The 20,786-nt window shown below is 44.9% G+C and overlaps 1 protein-coding gene across 4 annotated transcripts; it reads right to left on the bottom strand.

Moving 5' to 3' along the window:
* Positions 1-449: 449 nt before the first annotated feature.
* On the bottom strand, positions 450-19,989 carry cpeb4a (cytoplasmic polyadenylation element binding protein 4a). Of its 4 annotated transcripts, none has more exons than XM_049028371.1 (11): positions 18,898-19,989; positions 17,403-18,551; positions 10,691-10,781; positions 8,327-8,377; positions 8,125-8,148; positions 7,375-7,545; positions 6,919-7,008; positions 6,664-6,782; positions 6,347-6,461; positions 4,749-4,930; positions 450-4,042 (listed from the first exon to the last, which is right to left on the bottom strand). In XM_049028371.1, exons 2-11 carry the CDS (start codon positions 18,498-18,500, stop codon positions 3,815-3,817), a joined length of 2,169 nt encoding a protein of 722 aa, XP_048884328.1. In that variant the 5' UTR covers positions 18,501-18,551; positions 18,898-19,989; the 3' UTR covers positions 450-3,814. The 4 variants fall into 4 exon arrangements, with proteins under 4 accessions (XP_048884328.1, XP_048884327.1, XP_048884330.1 ...); XM_049028370.1 differs by having other exon boundaries at positions 10,691-10,784; positions 18,898-19,987; XM_049028373.1 differs by lacking the exon at positions 8,125-8,148 and having other exon boundaries at positions 18,898-19,987.
* Positions 19,990-20,786: the final 797 nt, after the last annotated feature.

Genomic DNA, 20,786 nt, shown 5'->3' with positions numbered 1-20,786 from the left:
TGGTCCAGTCTTTCAAAAGAATAGACTCATTTAAACATAGGGCAGTCAGATTATTCAGCTGAAAAACATTTTTAATACAGATCTTGCAAGAGTGATTTAGCATAATTCGATACATTCAAGGGCGAACCCAATGACCATTAATTTGCTAGCATGGTGTAAATTGTAAAGGTAAATGCAGGGTAGACAGACATCTAGGATTATACACAAGAAATAGATTTTGGATGCAGGGAGGCAAAGATGGACAGTGAATGATCACATGACTAGTCACATGATGCGACAAGGTCAAGCAGCTAAGCCTCAGTGCTGGTCTCCAAATCAAAGGGAGACACAGAAGTGCCACCAGGGCCCTCGTGGCGTGTGGAAGGGACATCGGCAGACCTGTGTGGGAACGCGGTGTAAGAACGCGACGTGGAAACGCAGCACGGACCAGACAGGAAATCCCCAAGGAATGGCTTCTCACAGTTATGGTTTATTCATTCAACATTTCACATTACAAATATTTAAAAATTAAGCATACTGTTATAAATAGTTGGCTGCAAACAATTAAATAATATTAGATTTCTTTTGGGTCACTAGAACTTCTACAGACCAACTAGAAATATGGACATGTTGTATTACATAACTTAATTAGAAAGAAAAATACAAAAATAGGAACTCATGTGAAATGACATATTAAAAATTAAGGTGATATCTTAAGTAAAAAAATCTATTAATAAATACAACAACCTTCCCATACACAGTTAAAAACTATTGAATTTTGCCATTAGGTAACATCATTAAACAGACATTTTTTTCTTCTGAAAATGTGAACCATACATCGTGGAGCACAATATAGCAATTAGTAAAAACTAGACACTATAACATATTAAAAGCCTCACCTCAAAAATATAACAAAAATCTGATCAAATTATAAAAATTAATCATTCCATACATTCCAATTAAAAATATACTAGTAAACTGCTAAATACATTATTGACTTAATTACAATGCTATCAATCACAGTAGCTTGAAATAAAGTAAGCAAATGAGCACAAAACTCTCAACGTTTTAAAAATAACTTCAATTTTTTTATATTAGTACAAATAGTTTGATTTCTTTTTTCTTTTTTTTTTTTACAAACACCAGCATGAAAAGGATTACAATAACAGTAGAAAATGACCGTGAAAAACATTAACATCTTCTTTAAATGTCTGCAATTAAAAATGGCATTAAGGAATTACATTGCAAAGATTTTTTTTTGTATCTGAAAATCTCAAAAAAAGTATTGCACATATAACAACTTGAAGTTAACTTGCAACATTTACCACATTCAAGTCTTAAAGTGCCCTTCAGTGTCTCAGCACAAAGGGGGCGTGTGATCAAGTCTTTCCAACCTGTTTTTCTTTTCATCTGTGCATCTTGCAGAGGCGTGTATAAGGAGAAGGCATAGAGTAACACACGGGGTGGGGGGGTCATGTGGGAGCGGACAATAAATCAATAGGATCCAACCACATCTGGAGCACAATCACAACAAGTAATTTCAAAAGCTATTTCCTGTATTGGTTTCATTTCATCTTACGCCATGCATGCTAAGGATTACAACAGGACCTAGTTGGCAGCCCGAGGATATACATCTTAAATGTTAAAATATTTAAACACCTAACATCCATTCTCGAGATACAAGACCTAACTTCACCCAGATTAGTATTATTCATATTGGTAATGTCGTCGTTATATTCAAGCTACCCAAACTCAGAGAGATGTTTCCTTTTATCCCCATCTAGCAGAGCAGGGTGTTGAGTGCGCATTTAGAAATATTAATATTAGCCTGACGACTTATTCTCGCCATGCTGTAAGTTTCAATATATTTTCTTTTTCAGTTTGAAGACAGAAACAGCTACTTTATAAGACCTCTAGCATTAGGACTTTCAATCTGTCTTCGGAGCACTGAAGTTACTGCAACACGATGCTTAGAGTTCGAGAGAGTTAAAGAGATTCCTCAGCACTGAAATGTATAAAAAGCAGAATTTAAAATTATATATTTATATTTATATATATATATATATATATTTATAGATTTATATATATATATTAAAAGCATTCTGTTTAAATGAAGTTTCCCATATATGCAGATCTCTCGGTAACAAAAGTATAAAAGCTACTTTTCACAACGTGGAAAAATTGAGGTATTGCAAAAAGGAGTTTCCCATTTGTGAGAAAAATGTGCCTCAAATGACTGCTGGGGAAAACGAAGTTTAGAAAAGTAGTGCATAATAAACTCGTCCATGTGCATGACAAAATAACTCTGCTTAAAAAAAACACGGTACCAAAAGCTCAGCAGGCCGTGTAGTAGAAAAAGAGTCTCATCTCATTAACAGCATAGTCTGCAAAATAGGTGTTCCACTGCCAAAGTGTTTGCCTGTCATGCCCACGAACGTCAGCCATGGGAGGAGCTGTGCAGCAGAAACACCATCAAGCCAATACAAGGAGAAGTTAATCACGAGTATCTAAAGTGATATTTCAGCACTGAATCCCTGACAAGTAACGCGTAAGCACACCCACAAGCTACCAAAATTACCGACATTAGCTCAGTGTGTTTCATGCTCATTCCCCTCCCCAAGGCCGGCGCAATGGCGTGACGGTAAGTTCTCCGAAATATCAGCATGTCTAGAAGCCCCTGTCCCCATTTTAACCTTTGGAAATGAAAGGGAGCGACTGCACCTGTGTGTGTATGCGAGGCCACCTCACCGACTGCCCCAAACCACTCAGAAGTCAGTCTTTGGCGTGCCCATCTCATGTTCGCAAGACACCAAGAGCTGAAACTATAATTTGAGGGAAGCAACACTGCAAAGCCATCTTTGGCAGGAGTTTGACATTTACCAGGTGTGCCAGGCAGGCCGGTGTGCACGCCACCCACCAGGCCACGCGTTCAAGGACGCATACAGGCGTGCAGAGATAGAGTCTGGGTTTTACAGTCAAATCCCCCACAAAATACAGAAATACAACTCCTTTAGTGTTATTTACGGGGTTTTGGACAGCCTGGAAGACCTTCAGGTCAAAGCAGTACTGGAGCTCACTCAGAATATACTAGTGGTCAGCACACACCATATGCAGGACGCTGAATTCACCCAGGCAGAATCTAAACACTTGGCATTTCTGTCTCCCTTTGGGTCAGCATGCTTGGGGGATTATGGCTGTACGTGCACATGGGAGAGATGGAGGGCAGCTTCTTATCTATCTCTTACTCATTAGTTTAGCAGCAAAGCTTGAGGTATTAGGTTCTGCATGTCAAAAACGGGGCATCTTATGCTAACAGCTGTAATGGAATCGCGTTACTATGGTTTCGATTAGGATGACATGCCACGGACTGTGGTAAAGGGCCACCTGACTGAGCCTATGGGCCAATTTTTATGTTGAACGTTGTCAAGCTTTGGTCCATGACATGGACAGTGATGTCAGATCGAGTTTGGACAGTGCGTCCTACGAGGGAAGGACACGGCGCCCCTGGGAGCACATGTCTGAAGACTCTGCATACAGAGTGCACACAAATCCTGGAAATGGGGTCGGGAATAACTGCAGTCATCTGAGAAGACTAGACAAATCGATTATCTACCTGATGCGTTCAAGAGTGCACTGGCGTGTGAATCGAAACGGAATCAAACTAAGGTATGGGATTACTCCTAAATGTATTCTGCCTCCCTAAACAATTCCAGTTTTAAAATAAGCAAGTACTTCGAGATTAAATTAAATACCACGCAATTAAAAAGTAAAAGGAACCTGCAACAGAAAGTGCGTTTCTATGACATCTGGCGAGAGTCTCGTTGGCGCCCCCTGCTTAGTTCCAGCGGAAGGAGATGTGCCGGGGCCGGTCGCCGCCCTCCTTCACCAGCGGCTTGTGGAACTCCCGGCCGGCGCGCGAGTGGATGGCCGCCCAACAATATTCACAGTAATACTGGAGGCAGGTAACGTTGGCGCAGAAGAAGGGTGCGAACTTGCCCCCGCAGCGTGTGCCCTGGCACTCGTCACACAGCTGGTCGTCCAAGACGTACGGCTTCACCTCCACCTGGAAAGAGAGAACGGGCGAGCCGGGTTTGGGCCGGGTCAGGGTAGGGGCTGGAAGGACGGCCCAGGAACTCAGAATAAAGGGGAAGAGCGCCCGTGTTCTCATTTCAAGGAAGAGAGAAACCTGAGCCTGAAAATTTAGTCCCTCAATTGTCAAGAAGTCTTAATTATGTAAAGCATGTGGGTCACTGAAAAACAAGCTGTAAAAGGCTCAACAGCAGGTCCCACTGAAAATGCTTATTTAGAAATTTTGAAATGCTTTGGAAAAGGGACTTATCTGCGCAACAGGTAAATAAATAAAAAAAAAAAACGCTACATTAAGTAACGTTAGATTAAAATGCAAAACTGAACATATTCAAAATGCAGAACAGGCTGGAATGCGTTCAAGCCCCACTATAGCAGCAGGTCACAGCTCTCACCCTGAAGGGCAGATTCCCCTGCTGGAGAGATACAGAAATACACGAGGAGAAATGACGGCATGTTCCAGAAGCCTCCTAAAGTGAACCCGGCATTTCCATCAGGGGGCCGAACACTAGCATTAGCTCAGGAAGTCGACAGCATGCCCGTGCTGCCCTGAAAGGATGAGCAAACACCTCTAAAATAACTGCTTTAAATATAGGCGGAGAGGACGAAAATAAAAATAAAAGTGAAAATACAGGGCAGGGCAGGATAAGTAGTGTCGGTTAGGCGGCGGGTGGCTGCCTCACCCGTTTATCGATCTCGCCGTGCTGCAGCTGCACGAAACGTGCGCTGATAGCAGCTATGTAGCTCTGCTGATTAGAGAAGGCCACCCTGCCGGCTCCCTTTGGGTACTTCAGCTCCGGGTCGGTGTCGATGCCGGCGTAGCACACGCCTCCATACAGCCTGTCCATGATCATAGCCAGCTCCACTGGGGGGGTGCACATGCAGAGACACACAGAGATAGACATGCAGACACACACACACGAAGAGAGACAGATATGCGGACACACACACACACACACAGAGATAGACGTGCAGACACACACACGGATAGACAGGCAAACACACACACACACACACACAGATAGACAGGCAAACACACACAGAAGGACAGACATGCAGATGTACACAAAGACACAGATGTCATTTAGTCAAGGTGGCTCCACAGTGAATTTTTTTTTAACACTTTTTTACATCCACCCAGCTTCTAACTGCTGATCTCAGTCAGACATCAGCGCCAACATCAAATAATCATCAAACTGAACCAAAGTGAACAGGGTAGAGCACTAATGAAAACTTTCTCTCTGTTAGGGTGCAAACATGAACATGAACGCGGCCAAAAAAACACAAAAAATTGAAAATCAGGCCCCGTTTTCACAAGATTACCCAGCGTTACACGAGGCACCTGCACTGGCCTGAGATCACGAGCAGGCCTGTCACGATAATGCTATCGGCTTATCGCACAATACAAGGACATAACCTCATTTTGTCCTATTATTCTCACCTCGATACTGGCAAATTGTGTTTACATAAGAATAAATGCCCCCAACATTTCAGAGAGTCATGCTGCTTCCCCCCCCCCCCCCCCCCACCGTCTGCTCTGTGTGATGTAATGCGATGCTGATTCGTGCTTCACGCGACGGCGTGTGCTCCATGGCGCGCGTAACGCAGGCACGAGGGAGCACTGCGCAGCAAAGCTGCTGTTAATAATCACGTTCATGAAGCGTAGTGTGGACGTTATAAGATTTAGATTTTCAGTAGACCTAACCGTGCACTATGTAGTTACAGTTAACTTAAACGATGAATTTAATTTTCAAGAGAAAATTGTTTAACCGACCAATCGTTAAACTAGTCTATAGATCAATCCGTAGAATTATAGTCGTTAGTGGCCCTAGATTACACTGATCCAGGAATATGCATGTGTACATAGCGTTGCAGTACAACCACATTTTATCTTGGTTTGTAGCTGTCTGGGAGTCTTTATAATCCTGCAGTGAAGAATCAAACGCCAATATCTCTGGAGTTTCTCAGTCAACCATTCTTCAAATCTGACTTCCAGTTACTTTCCCCCTGGCTAACGAACGATGGAGGTTCAGTGGTACAAAATTAGTGGCATAAATCGATCTTAAATTGACAATAATATGGTTTATCACAATTATTTTTAGGACAATACATTGTCGAACAGAAACTGTTATCGTGACAGGCCAAATCACAAAAGGTCCAGACACGCACCACTGAGAAGGGACTGCTGTTGCTGTGGAACCTCAGGGTAACAGGATGCATGTAGAGCGATAGGAGCCCCCTCCCCCTCCCACATCTCACGTGCCATTATGCAGCCACTTACCTGCACGAAGAGGACGTGGTACCCCCCCGACAAAAATGGTCTTCCTGGGGTCAAGAGGCTGTGAGCCATCCATGACAAAGTCGCTGTCGTTGAGATTCCAGGGACGTATCTGGACCTGGGGATGTGAGCAGAATGGCTCAGAGAACGTCAAACTCCAGCGCTTCCTTCTAATGACCACAAGGATGTGAGCAGCGGAAACCGTCATCAGGTGGAGCCAGCGAGCTCCAGAGGCAGCTGAGATAATAGGGTTGGATGTCTATACCTTCTAAGTGGACAGTTATGCAGTTCAGATGGGTTTAATATGGAAAGACCAGTACCGGTTTGTCTTTGATGGTGGGACTGGACACACACAGGTAGAGCTTGCCGTCCTCCTCGATGCAGGCGTCAATCAAGGCCTGGACTGAGCTTTCATCTTGGAAGAGGAGGAACGCGTAACCTGGGAAACCAGAAAAGCAGCAGCCGGCTCCAATTATCCCCACGTCGGTAAAGAGAAGCCATCATGCAAAAGGACGATCGCAAGCGGGAGATGGGAACCCGACTGCTGCACAGGACTGCGGTCATTTAAGGCTCACCTTTTGGAGGGAAGTAGGATTTGCTCTCTGCTTTGTGAGGCCAGTCGACTAACAGGTGACCAAAACGACGGAAACTTGCAGTTATCTCATCTGGAAGGAGACGTCATGCACACGTTTGCACAGGGTACAAAAAGGGCCGTTTGTCAAGCCTCCCTCTACTAAATTATTCATTATAATCCCTTTCATCTAGAATGTGAAATATCGATGCGAACAGTGTTAACCTTGGACTGAGACACCAAGGTCAACAAGTGGAACGGATGTTTCCTTTGCTCGCCTGCATTCACTTTCACGGCACATCCTACCGCCTGACACTCCCTGACTCTCAGTGACACTGAGATGTTTATAATGAGCCTACAATAAGCTTCAGCTTCATGAAGCTGGGAGGGATCAATCAGGCAGTCAGATCCAGTCAGGGTTACACTAACGCATACCAACACCCATCTAGTCACAGCATACCTTCGTCGATGTCTGGAGGAAGGCCCCCCACAAAGACTTTGCGGGAGTAGCGCTCAATCCGCTCCCCGTTCTGGTGAGGGAAGCAGTGGGGAGAACCAAGGCCGCTCAAGGCCGGCTCAGTGCGCTCGTCATCGGCAAAGTTGTCCTCCATCGGGAACAGAGAGGAGTGACCTGGGGGGAAGGGAAGGGCCCAGCCACTGTCAGGCAGCTCCACCAGGCCAGGCTTCCACTCCGGTCACGCACCAAGACAAAGAGCTTCCTTCTGGGAGTTCTGCGCAGCTTTTCATCAGAAAGCCTCCGGTGATGGTGGCAGTTGCCCTATTTTCTGGCTGAATTTGAACTGCTAAGAGGGGGCATCCCGCTGACTACAGAGGGGATGGTCGCAGCCCCCTCATCTCAGGGCGACAACTAGAGACTGACCCTGATCTTGCAGACGCCTGGCAGAGGTGGGGTGTGGCAAAATCCAACAGAAAGTCAGCCCCTTCATGGGACTTCCTGCTCAAAGTGCTGCCCTCTGGCTGAAGCCTGCTATTATTTTATTAGAAAATTTTAGCGGAAAACACACTGCAGTAATAACCCTTGAGGTAGGTGCAGACTGCCCACAAATGTGTCAGGCCCGTGTGTGTTCAGAGACCCCCCTCCCCCACACACAGCAGAGCCTCGACTGTCAAAGCAGACAAACGTTCACGACCAGAACAAATCTGTGAAACCATCATAGTATCTGACACCCAACAACACTGCGTCCTTTACCTCGTCGTCTGCCATAATTCCTCGCTGCATGTAAGATAAAAGACGATACGTGAGCAGATGCATAACATAAAAGACTTAACTTGGCTAACAAAATGCCTCGTTAACATGCCTCCAACACAAACTAGTCAAGCAACATCCAGTAAGACTCTAGGTCTTCCTGTTCACTAGTGAGGACATAGTGAAAGAGAGAGAGGCTACTTACCATTTATGGGTAAAGGGCTATCTCCCCCGGGGTGAGAGAACCCCAAGCGGCCTACAGGGCAGAAAAGACAAACTAACATGGAATAGCTGGAGATTATAGCATTCACTGTGAACCAAAAACCAAGCATCACTTACTTGCCTTTAATGTTTGTTCCTGCAATATATAGATGCTCTTTAAATGCCCATTCTGAAGGGCACTGGAAAAACAAACATCTCTCCCTGTTAACATGTGCCTTTGTAAGCTTGTCTGCTAAGCCCATGGTAATAACAGAAATGTTCCTGCAGTGAACAGACCAAGACTCCTATGAAGAAAACGCTGGGCAGCAGAAGCCCCACCTCTTCATTCTGCCCAACCGGAGCGCTGACATGATGACCGGCAGCCAAAGGCAGCCAATCATCACAGAGCTACTTCAATAGGAGCAAAGGGCCTCCAATCAATACTGTTGTATTTTTAACTAGAACGAGAAACTGAATGAGAGAGTGGCAGTAAAAGTAAAATGTTTAAAAATGATAATATATTTACTGGTGCATTCTGGGTTCAGATGTCATTACAAACTCACAGAATTATTGAGAAAATAAAATATACTTTCCATATTATAACCAATAATATTATAATGCCATAATTCTTCCTGGGTTTAAAAAAAAAAAAAAAAAAAAAAATAAAAAATCGGAACAGTTGGCAGCGTATCTGCAAGAAGAAAATGTCAGGAGTGGCGAGGGCATGTGACGAGAGGCAGGCAGGACAGACTGAAGAGCGAGAGCCCCAGGATGAGTTATATCTGTGCAACGGCCTAGAAACGCACCTGAGCACGAGCATGATCTTCAGGAAGACAGGAAGGGAACCTGAGACTGGGAGCGTGGGAACGAAGGACAGGAAAATCAGAGTGACAGGTACCGCGAGAGTCAGGCAGCGCGCAAGAGCAAAGGAGTGTTATTGAAACTGACTAAAAAGGAAAATCTGAACAGTGACAAGCTTTCAAGCGAGAGGGAAGGAGGAGTGGGAGATATGAAGTCAGATCTGAAAGAGTTAAGGGTGATATAGCGAGGAAGACATCCCTCTGGGAGCCAAGCTGAACACACAGGGGAACACGGAGATTAACATTCAGAAGAAACGAATGCTAACATCAGGATCACATTCGCTAAGGGGGAGGAGGCAGGGCACACAGACAGTCTGCAGGCACCACACGCTTACTGGCATGGAGTGAGTGAGGGAGGGACGAGGCAGTGATACAGTCAGTCCTATACAAGCTGGACATGTACATGCCGCCCGACTCAGATAGCCTGCTCTAAGCAGCGCTCCCCAAAGAGCAGGAGAGCTCACTGTGACCATGACGATGATGTAGGTGGGGCAAAGCTGAAAGGACCTATAATCCATTTCATTTTGGTAGTCAATGATTAGAGATGAGATTTACGAGGCACGGAGCCATTTCTGTGCTGTCCGTCCCATTACACCGGCGAGAGATCAATCAGTCCAAATTCGGCCGCGTCATCCAGACAGAAATACAAGATAGGCTCCATGCCTTCCATGATGGGGAGGTGGGTCCCGTACCATGCTGATAGAGAAGGGGGCAGGTGGGTAAGTTATTTTAAACCCGCAATAGCCACGACTGCACATTCCACCAGCAGCCTTTGTTAATTTCGCCTTATTCGTTTAACAGAAAGCACGGTGCTGCCCGTCATGTGAGAAACTTGCTGAAGGCCTCCTATTTTCAGGGCTGGTGGGTCGGTGTATCCCCGAGGACACGGCCGAGGGGGAGGAGCTTGTGGATATACACATTGTTCTTTGCTATACATATTTTCCACATATATTCAACACACACTTTCCTCGGGCAAGATTTTCTAATTCCTACTTCAGGTTTGTGTCTGTGGTTGGCTCCACCTAAGACGTTACAGAGAAACGCACCGAAACGGAGCAACGTACTTGCAGCAGTGTGTGAGGACAGATCTCATCCTCATCATAAAAAACCCAGGATGATTCTCAGAGGAACAGCTACAAGTGTTCTGTAGTTAAAACTTCAATTGTTTTGATCTTATGTCAAACACTTAGTAATCTCTCCCATTCCTATTAACAAAGGTTCAAACACAGAGCTGGGCAGGGCAAAGAAAAAAAACCTGGGTTCCACTCTTGAGAATTTAAAGAAAATATTTTAATAATCAAACTCAAAAGTGTTTCTCTGAAGCGTTTCCACATAGCCAGTGGAATGTCAGTGGAACAATGATTTGTTCTAGAATATCACAGACAAAGAAAGAGGATGTTTAATATTAGTCACTAACCAGCGTACTCAGGAGCTGATCTGTTTTACACGCACTCCCTATAACCCACTCCCAGGTGCGAGCATATTGGAAGATGTGATTAAGACGTTACCTTTTAGGGAGTCCTGTTCAGCCCTCATGATGTCAATCAGGGAGTTCTCCAGAGAGTGCATGTTGAAGCCATCGAACGGCCTGCTACGTTCCTGCTGGAAGGAGGGAGAGCGTTTTAAATCAGCGTGCATCCGTGCTGAGCAAAGACGAAACCACCTAGGCTCATCAAACTGAGCGATAATGAGCTCTCATACCACGAAAGGCGAACGGCAACAGCATCACACTTACAAGCTTTCTAGTGTGAACACGTGCTTATAATCAAATCAAACACTACACCAGTGTAATATGGGTTTATAACCTTTTCACAAATACATCAGCCTGGACTGATAGCCAAACACGAGAGCACAGAAACCTTGTGACTGCACAGTACTGCTAGAGTGATCATCAACATATTTATTAAGTAATAAAATATGAGCTACCGTATACATCCTGCAGTGTACTGCCACCCAAGGAGGGCTGAACTACATAAAATGGAGGGTAAAATGATGCAATTGGCCCAGTACGTGTGAGTAGACCTTAACCATCTCACCAAGCCTCTCATGTCATTCTAAGGAAGCTTACATGTACTGTATGTAGAACAGAGATTCAGTAGGAGAAGATGCCATCAGTTTCTCAAAAACGCCACAATTTTAAATTCTGTAACCAAGTTTTTATTGGTATATACCTCAGAAAAGCTATCATGTGTACAAGCAAGCGATGTAATTTGTGCTACTGACAGACTTGCAGAAGAATGCCAAATATGTATCCCTATTGTGCTGCCTTTCTGGCGGCCCTCCTAACAAAGGCACGCAGACCAGTAGCCTGGACCAGCTCTTCTGGCCAAGGCACCAGTACCAGGTTTCCTAGCTCTCCACATCTTGCAAACTGTAATCTTATGATTTGGACAGTGTGACTTGGCACTTAACCATCTCTCCTATTTGACTGTCCCTGCCGGCCCCTGGAGGATGGGCTCCCCCTTTGAGTCTGGTCCCTCCCAAGGTTTCTTCCTTCTTGGGAGTTTTTCCTTGCCACTGTCGCCTTTGGCTTACTCACTGGGGGCTTTGGGTGCGAATGCCGTAAAGCGCTTTGAGACGATGTAATGTCGTGAAACTGCGCTATACAAAAATAAATTTGTTGTTGTTATTGTAACATTCGTTCTATCTGCTGTCCAAGTTTCTGAGTGAGATACAAACACCAAAATGTACAATAACTGGATTGCTGGCAAATGCTGCCTTGTCCCAACTTATCATCCCCTCATCTATCCGCATTTTTTAAAATTTGACAACAACACGGTGCCAAAAGAATCCAATGCTTGATTATCATAATTAGAATGTTCAGTGGCAAGGTGATACCAATCTGGAGCTCCCTTCACACTCACAATATTCATTTCACTCAAATTTTCAGAATCTGCACCATTTTAAAAGCACAATATCTTAAAAAAAAAACAACACAGCAGGCTACCTCTGGTCGCTAAACAGCCAAATATTACTGCTTCACCGTGAGAAATATGGATGCCACAGAGACCTACTGCTGCATACAAACTATCTTTTGATGCTGTATATTCTTACCCAACAACAGTGCCTTTATATCAATCTAGCAAAATCTGGCCAAGGTGAAAAATTCCCTCTGCAAGTGGATTCATTCACAGGGCCCAGTTATGTGAAATTTAGCATCAGAGAATGAAGGGCAAGATAACGTCAAAGGAGGTGCTGGGGTGTTTGCCAAAAATGGTGTCTGTAAAGGGAAAGGCTCGCATCTCTCAGTCCTATACACATCCCTGCACTTTCACTCAAACCTCACCAACAGTCAGACAGTCACTCCCGATCTAAATATATAAACATCAAACAGCTCGCCTGACTCATGGATCTTCTGGGAACCATCAGCAAAATTGGCAGAGGCGACGATCAGGTGACCGCACTAACAACCACGACTACACACTGCTGTAATGTGCACAATGCATGCAGCATTGTACAAGAACAGAAGCCCCTACAAAACCCAAACTACCAAGTGTGCCCAAAGCTATATCCCATGATCCAACCTGCTCACCAGAATTCACAGCTGGAAATACAAACAGGAACAGTTTTGTCAAGGAAACAAACAAAATCTCAGAAATCAGCACATGGAAATCAAATGGTGAATTTTAATTGTAAAATAGACACGTACAAATCTAATGATAAAGACTGAATTAAGCAAACAAGCACAAAAAAAAACATTAATTTTGTTTGTAATCTGAAATGTAAAAGGTTCAATATTTTTGACAGATAAAAGAGTAGGGTCGAGGTGTTAGTCCACTGGTTATGGGAGGCAGAGAGACTGATGCAGCAGTGGAGTAAGCCTCCGACTGAAATCTATCATGAAAAGACCATCTCAGTCTTCTGTTCCCTTTTGCAGACACACAGCTGAGTGCTGGATAGGTAAAGCACTTTGGGCTCTTCCATTAGCAACATCCAAACACCCTCCCTGCTTCTCAATTTGCTACTCCTGGAGAAAGCAGCATGCCATTTAGTACAATTTAATGCTAATGCTTATTAAATAACTCTTTTATACGGAAACATGAAAAATGGCTTTGTGTGTATGCTAATTTGAATGAAAAGTCAAGGTTTGGTGCAAAAAAAAGTCCTGAGGTCTATATGTCGAACAAGCATAAAATGCAACTATAGACCACAGACAGAAACACCAACAGTGCCATTTTCAGCAATACATATGTTATTAGTGCAATGAGAACCCATCACACCCACAAGCTCCAAGATTTTACAAGCTGGTAACAGTATTTTCTTGAATTCTTAATTTCAGGAAATTACTACGATCCACTGAAGGTTTTACACCATTCGACATGCATCATCCAACTGCTAATCCTGCACAGGTACATGGGGGTGAGGAACCAGGCCGCCTAGGGCACAGAGCAGGAGTACACCCTGGGCAGGGGTACGCCCTGGACCCACAAACACAAACAAACAAACAAGCACACCCACACTACAGGCAATTCAGAGATGCTGATTAGCATAATAGCAGGAGGAATCCTACACGACGTTGAGGAGAACCTGCAAACTTAGGCACACACAGCATTTCTGCTCCTTGCTGCTGGTTTGCATTAATTCTAATATCTGTTACCTGGAAAAATGTATCTTACCCTAATTAATGTTTAATAGCCCACTTAAAAAAAGAGAACTGAAAGATGCACTCAAATCTCAAAACCAGCATGATACAAATAGTAAAATAAAAGCAAAGAGTGTTCACAGGGTCTTCCCTTTCCACTCGGTACACGCTGACTGCATAATCATTGGGCCCACTGTTACATCCCTAAATCTGACTTCCCGCCAGCTGGCAAGTCTCTCTCACACCATCTCCCACGACAGAGAGACATACAAACAAAAATAAAGTCATGGATTCTAGACTGGTGAAGTCAGCACCATTTGGACACGAAGCAACCACAGAGAGTACCTGGAGAACTTCAGTATTGCCACTGCTCAACAGGGGAGCCATGTTCATGCTATCTAAGGACAAGGAATACCAAAACGGGCCCTTTGGCACAACAGACAAGGTACAGTAAAGAATTTGCTGTCAGGGGCAGCTCTGGGAACAAACCAAAAAGTCAACAGGCCTTCTCCAACTCGGCAAAATGTTCCTCAGAGAACCAACGCAGTTAAGTATGGCTTACTGTGGCTTTGCAATTATATCTGTGACAAAGTTCTCCTTCCTGGGTCACAGTCAGTACAAGCTTTTCACACTGAGCTGTGGGGCTCACCAAACACATTACTGTTAATCACCTCTATAGATATTTTCTCTCATGAGGTTACAGCCTGAAAACAGAGAAAAGGTTCTCTTTGGGCCACTGACCCCAGTAAGTACCATGCACCCTCAGACAGATACCAAACTTAATTGGGACAGGGCACTCTGTTACATGTTTGACAGTAGCCTGACCTTGTCAGTCAGGAAAGGCCGGATAATGCAGCTTAGCCAATGGCGCAATCCCTTTTTCACACGAGGATGGGGAGAGTTCATCTTGCCTGAGAAACATAAGCCTCTACAAATCAAGATCATTTCTCCCAGGGATCCCTTTCCAGCAGAGAGGCAGTGAAAGTGACACGTGCATATGCTGTGCGTGAGTCACATTCCTCAAGGAAAAAAAAAAAAGTGGTTGAACAACCTCCACCCATAACTGCAAGGACTCACTGAAGGTGATTTTGATCCAAGGCAATATTCGCTTGTCTCAGAAATCTACCATTTTCAATCAACCAGTTTCATGCCAAACATAAAAAATAAAAATGTACAGGTCAGGCAGCTTTTTTTAAACAAAATACACAGGCTCACAGTCTGTGGTTGCTGGCAGCCTGGTACAAAGAAGCCATATTTTCACTTTCATTAAAATAAACAGTCAACACTTGGCAAGGTTTCTCTGGCATTTTCAGTTCCACCAGCACAACCGTGACTATTGTCCTTATTTTTCAGTCCATGCCACTGGTTAATTGTATTAGATTTTACATACAGCAGCTTGCACAGAGTCTAGACGATGGTCTGCTTTATGATTAATAGGAAGTGCCTGCTTGAGGGAGGCAAGTGACTTAACATATGAATTTGGGAGGTCCCCATTCACATTTTGATAGACCAATCCAATTCGATCCATTCAATATCTGATTCTGCAGATTCCTACTCTCGATCTGATCTTTTAATAAATATTTTAACATGTATACACATACAGCAGGCATTGGTGCATTCTTTGAGTAAGCCTCACAATACCACAGTATTCTTCCTTATGATGTTTCTGCAATGTCTAATTAAATTCATTGTATTAAACAGCACTCTTCTGGTACCTCCTCTCAAAAGGATGGCTCTGCAAACACTTCAAGTGACCGATGGGCTACTTTGAGTTTCCGATTTGAAGAATTTCCATACAGCTGATATAGCGATAGTTTCCAGCAAGGTGCCTCAGGGTTACTGCAGCGTGTGCTGGAACCTAATCTATGCAACAGATAAATTGGCCAGACATGGGAAATGAAACTGATCAATAAAAAAAAATGCCTGGATCGGGCCCAATTCCCATCTTTGATATTGGTTCATGACATGACTGATATGAATTATTCTAAATTACTCCATCACCAATTCAACATAAGCAATAAAATACAACAGAGAGCATGTGGGAAAGGCACCAAACAGGGCTTAAGGGCTGGGGCACTGGAGGGTCTTTCGGCTTAAATGGCACAACAGGCAGGGGGCGCCATCCGTATGAGGTGTCGCATGTTAGCAAACAGCATGAACCCTGGCAAAACTATCGTTCCACATTCAGAGTCCCCATTAAGCAGCTTTTAAACAGCAGGGGGCATCTTTAACGCAGCAAGCCCCAGTGCAGCCCAGGGAGAAGAGACACTCTCACAGACAATCCATAGCCTGTTCCTAGTTTTCATCCCAGAACAGGAACCAATGCAAGTGCATCACTGCGGCAACCAAAAGTGAGCAGCAGTACTCATCACTGGTAAATTAAGTTTTATTAAAAATAGGAACAGAAAACTCTAGAACCAGGACATCTGAGCAAATATAGGCATGGCTCTGATGTGTAAATATTAATATAGCAGAGGTGAGAAAACAGATGACACAAAGCAGAGTTCTATTCACCTGAAAATGTATTTATTCTTCAGGGGGCCAGCATGAGAAATGAAACCCTGACTCAATGGATACCAAGAGCACTTCCTGAATGGCACAGCACAGTGACCAACGGTGGCTCTGTTATAACACAGAAGCTGCAAGTCACCTTGGAAAAATCTGTCAAATCATCATAACAGCTGATTGGGGGCTGGGCACAATAAGCTACGTTTCCATGAAGTTACTGCAGGGGGCACGTCAATCCTCAACCTCAAAAGGCCCAGGTTTGACTACACCTTTACAGAAATCCTTTTCTCCGTATCCATTCCATGAACTTAAGGCAGGTGCCAACCCCATTTTTTATTTCTTGTCTAACAAGCCACGATACCAATTATACAAACGCAAGACAACTCCCGTTATCAGGCCCAGCTAAAAACAAAAAGATCTGCAGGGGGAGCCCAGTTTATTATTATTTTTTTAATCAGGGCTAAGCCAGGCAGTAATGGGCAACAAGGCAGTGGATCTAAGAGAGGAGAATGAGATGTGGGACAGGGCTTGTCATGGCCAAGGGGCCAGCTCTTATGAGCGCATCAATAACCCCCCCACCCCTGACCATTCCAACCTTGCAGCGACCCCAGATCAATAACCTGTACACATTACCACATGCTTCCAAGCGGCCATATTTCACTGCTGGAGCACACAGGGAAAAGCGATCCCCCTGAACCCAAGCGCCGGGAAATGACAGATTACATTACGGCTGAGATCCACGGCTGCATCGCACCCACAATGGTTCCAGTTTCATTTTCAGCTCACCATCACCGCAAAACACAAAGTATCCATGATGCTTACTTCTGCTATCTGCCAAGCTGCCACAGACAATGCAGCTAATCTGCTGCCCCTGACACACTTGTCCTTGTCATTCTATATCGGCTAGATAACGCTTAGAACGCTGGAGTGGCAGGGACGTTACTCATCCAGGCCTCTGGCATATAGAGCATGCCTATACAACCCAACACTGCATCACCTCTCTCAAATGAGACCAAAAGAGTGACCCAATAATCAAACACGACCACACCAATCAGTTACCAGGTCAGTAAACGTATTATTTTTTAATAGTTTGTCTGTCCCCTTATTTTACCAATAGGGACAACCCTCACCTGAAAGGGGAAGATGCTCTCGTTCCGGCCGAGGCTGTCCTCCATCCAAGGCTTCGGGTTGAAGCCGGGGCTGGAGCGGGAATACTTCTGCGACGGCACATGATTGTTGGCAAAGGACTTCTTCAGGGGCGAGATACTGTTGAGGGGCGTGACTCCCACCCCGAGGCCCCTGCGGTATTCCCGCCCCTGGGAGCCCCCCCAGCCCCCATAGCCACCCCCAGAGCTCCAGGAGGTGGAGGAGGGTGATGGCGAGGGGCTCTGGTAGCCACCCCACGGAGACGGGGACTTGTTCATATTGTTGGATAAATGAGACAACTGGTTGAATGCAGCATTTCTGTGGGGGAACGGAGGAGGGTGGGGGCTGGCGGTGGATCGGCGGTGCTGTTGGTGCTGGAAGTGAGGGTGCGGCGGGTGGTGCTGAGACATGGGTCCGATCTGCGGCGAAAAGCTGCCCCCAAAGCCCGGGCTGACATGATGCGGGAAGTTCTGGAAGAGCAGCGGGCCGCTGTTGGCCGAGGCGGCGGGGTTGAAGAAGTTGACGTCTTCGTTCATCATTGGGGAGGGGTTGGGTGGGATAGCAGCCGACCAGCTGTTAAAACCGGTCAGGGATGAAGAGGAGGACATGCTGGACGGGGCCGCGGTCCCCAGGCCTGATGCCTCATGATAATCAAACCCTGCGAGCACTGGAGAGTCCACGCAGAGCTTCTCCTTGCCATTGGCACTCTCGCCCGAGCCATTCTCCCCCTTGCTCTCCTCCGATCGGGAGTTCTCGAGCTCAGAGATGAGGCTTGTTTCCTGGTGGCCCGGGGACAGCTGCTGTTTTTCCTGTGGTTCTTGTATTTCCTGTTGCTGGGCTTTAGATTTCTCTGAAGCCAGAATCTCATCCTGTATGTTGCCGTGGGCCACCGCCGGGGGGAAAAGCCAGGCCGAGGCGGTGCCATTGCCATTGGCAGGCGTGCTGTTATTTATATAGGATGCAGGACCTGGGGATGCATTCTGATGATGTGGGGGCTGCAGATGTGGGTGAATTCTTACTGGGAAAGCTGACTTGTTACTGGTGTTGTTCTGTACTAAGACTCCAAAACCGTAATCCCCCATTTATGTTCTCCAATATATTCTCCCCCTAAAACTATTGCTTTTCTTTTTTTCCTAGGAGAAGGAGAGAAGAAAATGAGTCATATAACCAAAGCTTACGCCTGAAAATGTGTATAATGAAATCAGCCAGCGACTCACCTGGTGAGTTACTTAAGATTAGCCTACTGATGTCAGTGAAACCAAGTTAAATGTAACGCAGTGCTGCCTGACAACCCCACTTATATCTAAGGACAGCAGCTCCCACGATCCCATTACAACGTTTCCAGTAAAATAGTGCCGCATTAATTACACTCGAAACGCCGTAGCTAGTAAATTACGTGTTATCTCTGTGTCACAAGGTCCACAGATATTTACTTTGGTAAATACTGATTTAAAAAAAGCAGGAGAGCAATAATGTTACCTTCCGACTTCTCTTCCCTTTTCCCTTATCCAGACTCTACCATTTCAACAGGGAAATGCTGATGGCGTCTTCTGCTTGCTCGGGCTTCGGGCCAGTTAGCTTTTTTTCGTCGTTATCTTTATGGGGGCTTCGCTAGCTACATACACGCATCTCGACGAGCTTCTCGCCGGGTTTTCTCGGGACTTTTCACCCTAAGCCAGTTACCCTCTTCCCAAAGCGACGTCTCCGTCGAGATTCGTTTCGGACTGAGCGGATGAAGCTCTCTACACGCCCGGCGGCGGTGTGTTTCCTTATGGCTTGAGTCTTAACCAAAAACAAAAAAAATGTACGGTTATTCGTCGTTCGGCCGTGTCGTCCCTGCCCGGTGACAGAGCCGTGTCGTATTTTTAAACTGTTTCACAAAGCTAGCTGGTTAGCTAACTGGCAACGTTAGCCAGTCAGTTCCTCAGATTTAAACAAAAAATAAACCAACAATAAGTTCGTCAGATATGTTTCTCGCTTGATTTCATGTCCGTACAGCGCCTGACCTGCTTTGCTTTCAAGAATAACTGATTTATTAATTTATTTTCCCATCTAAGGCGCGTCTTTACTACAGTCCTCACCCCTCAGAGCCCACCGAGGCTAAATGACAGCCAGACCAGTCGCGAGGCACTTCCGGCTGAGACCCCACCTGCAAGTCATAACCCCGCCCAGAAGTGCTCGAGATCTTCTAATCCCGCCTACGGCCGGCAAGTGCAGAACTAATTTGATTGGTTTTTAAAGCGTATGACCACGCCCATTGACGCCTCGTTAATCCTATAGCGCAATCGTTTCTCCGCCCGATAAGGTCAGATAAAAGGCAGCAGGGCCTCTTCCTGTCAGCCTCCCCTCCCGATGAGGTCTGTACGGCTTGAGCAGATCGTAGGTTCCGTGATAAGCATTCTGGACACAGCGGCGGTCGCCTGCTCCCTCTTAGGCAATAGTGGGAAGCTCCACCTAAAAAAGGCTATTGACCACATCTCAGAAATATTCCATAAAAGCTGTTGACTCGAACCGCCAGACCTTCACAGAAAAACCCTTTTCTGTATCCACCTGAAAGGCTTAAATAATATTTATGGAAGTTATTTGATAAAATATTTTATCAAATATATTAATGCACAAAACAGTTAATTATAAAGTAATTAGTATTTTTAAGTGGTGAGGTTTAAATAAACGAGATTTATAATATATAACACTGAGCATAAGAGTGTGACCCAACCAAATGTTCATAAAATGTAGACTGTCAAGAACTCTTTCTATTAAAAATAATTTCATATTCTGAACACAGTGAGGAAAATGGAAGAGTTTTTTTAACAGAACTCTGTACAAAGTAGTGATTGTCACAAGGACTCAGAGAGCATAACATGTTATGGTTTAGTTAGTTCCATTACAGAGCAGCGTATTTCACCATTCAGTGTTGTGGCGTAAGTGTTGAAAAATCTACTCAGTACAATGGGATGAAACATGCAAAGATCATCACGCAGCCATAAACGCAGAGGCATAAATCCAGCATGGAGGCTGCACTGTGGAATTTAAAGATGCAAATATCCATCAGAAGTGTTTAAAATCCTTGCCATCCCTGAGCAGTTGTAAACTTAAGCTCTGATGTGTTTTAGAGGCAGCTAATGGGCCATTTCAGCATTTTCCAGAGGCATGGAATGATTGTGTGTGAGCAATTATTTTTTTTCTCTCCTTTTTTAGTGAAGAGAGATCAATCTCATTACTACTAAGGACTGCAAATTGACAGGTCAGAGAACACAGAATGTCTGGTACTGAGCAGCTGTGGTCACAATCAGGAATTTCATTAATATAAGCTGCCACTATTTGCAACATGTCATTGAGCTTTACAGCATGATTATTTTCGCTAAGGT

This window comes from Brienomyrus brachyistius, chromosome 10 (assembly GCF_023856365.1).
Source record: "Brienomyrus brachyistius isolate T26 chromosome 10, BBRACH_0.4, whole genome shotgun sequence".
Classification (NCBI taxonomy): Eukaryota; Metazoa; Chordata; class Actinopteri; order Osteoglossiformes; family Mormyridae; genus Brienomyrus; species Brienomyrus brachyistius.
This window is presented reverse-complemented; position numbering and strand designations above follow the sequence as displayed.

What these genes read in the sequence shown, in the direction of transcription:
- cpeb4a (XM_049028370.1), bottom strand. Translation starts at nt 18,500, where the DNA reads ATGGGGGATTACGGTTTTGGAGTCTTAGTACAGAACAACACCAGTAAC. An exon ending in AGAGCATCTTCCCCTTTCAG is followed by an intron (nt 10,785 to 17,402) that starts GTGAGGGTTGTC and finishes CCCTCCTTCCAG; the next exon opens with CAGGAACGTAGCAGGCCGTT. An exon ending in TAGCCCTTTACCCATAAATG is followed by an intron (nt 8,149 to 8,326) that starts GTAAGTAGCCTC and finishes TCTTACATGCAG; the next exon opens with CGAGGAATTATGGCAGACGA.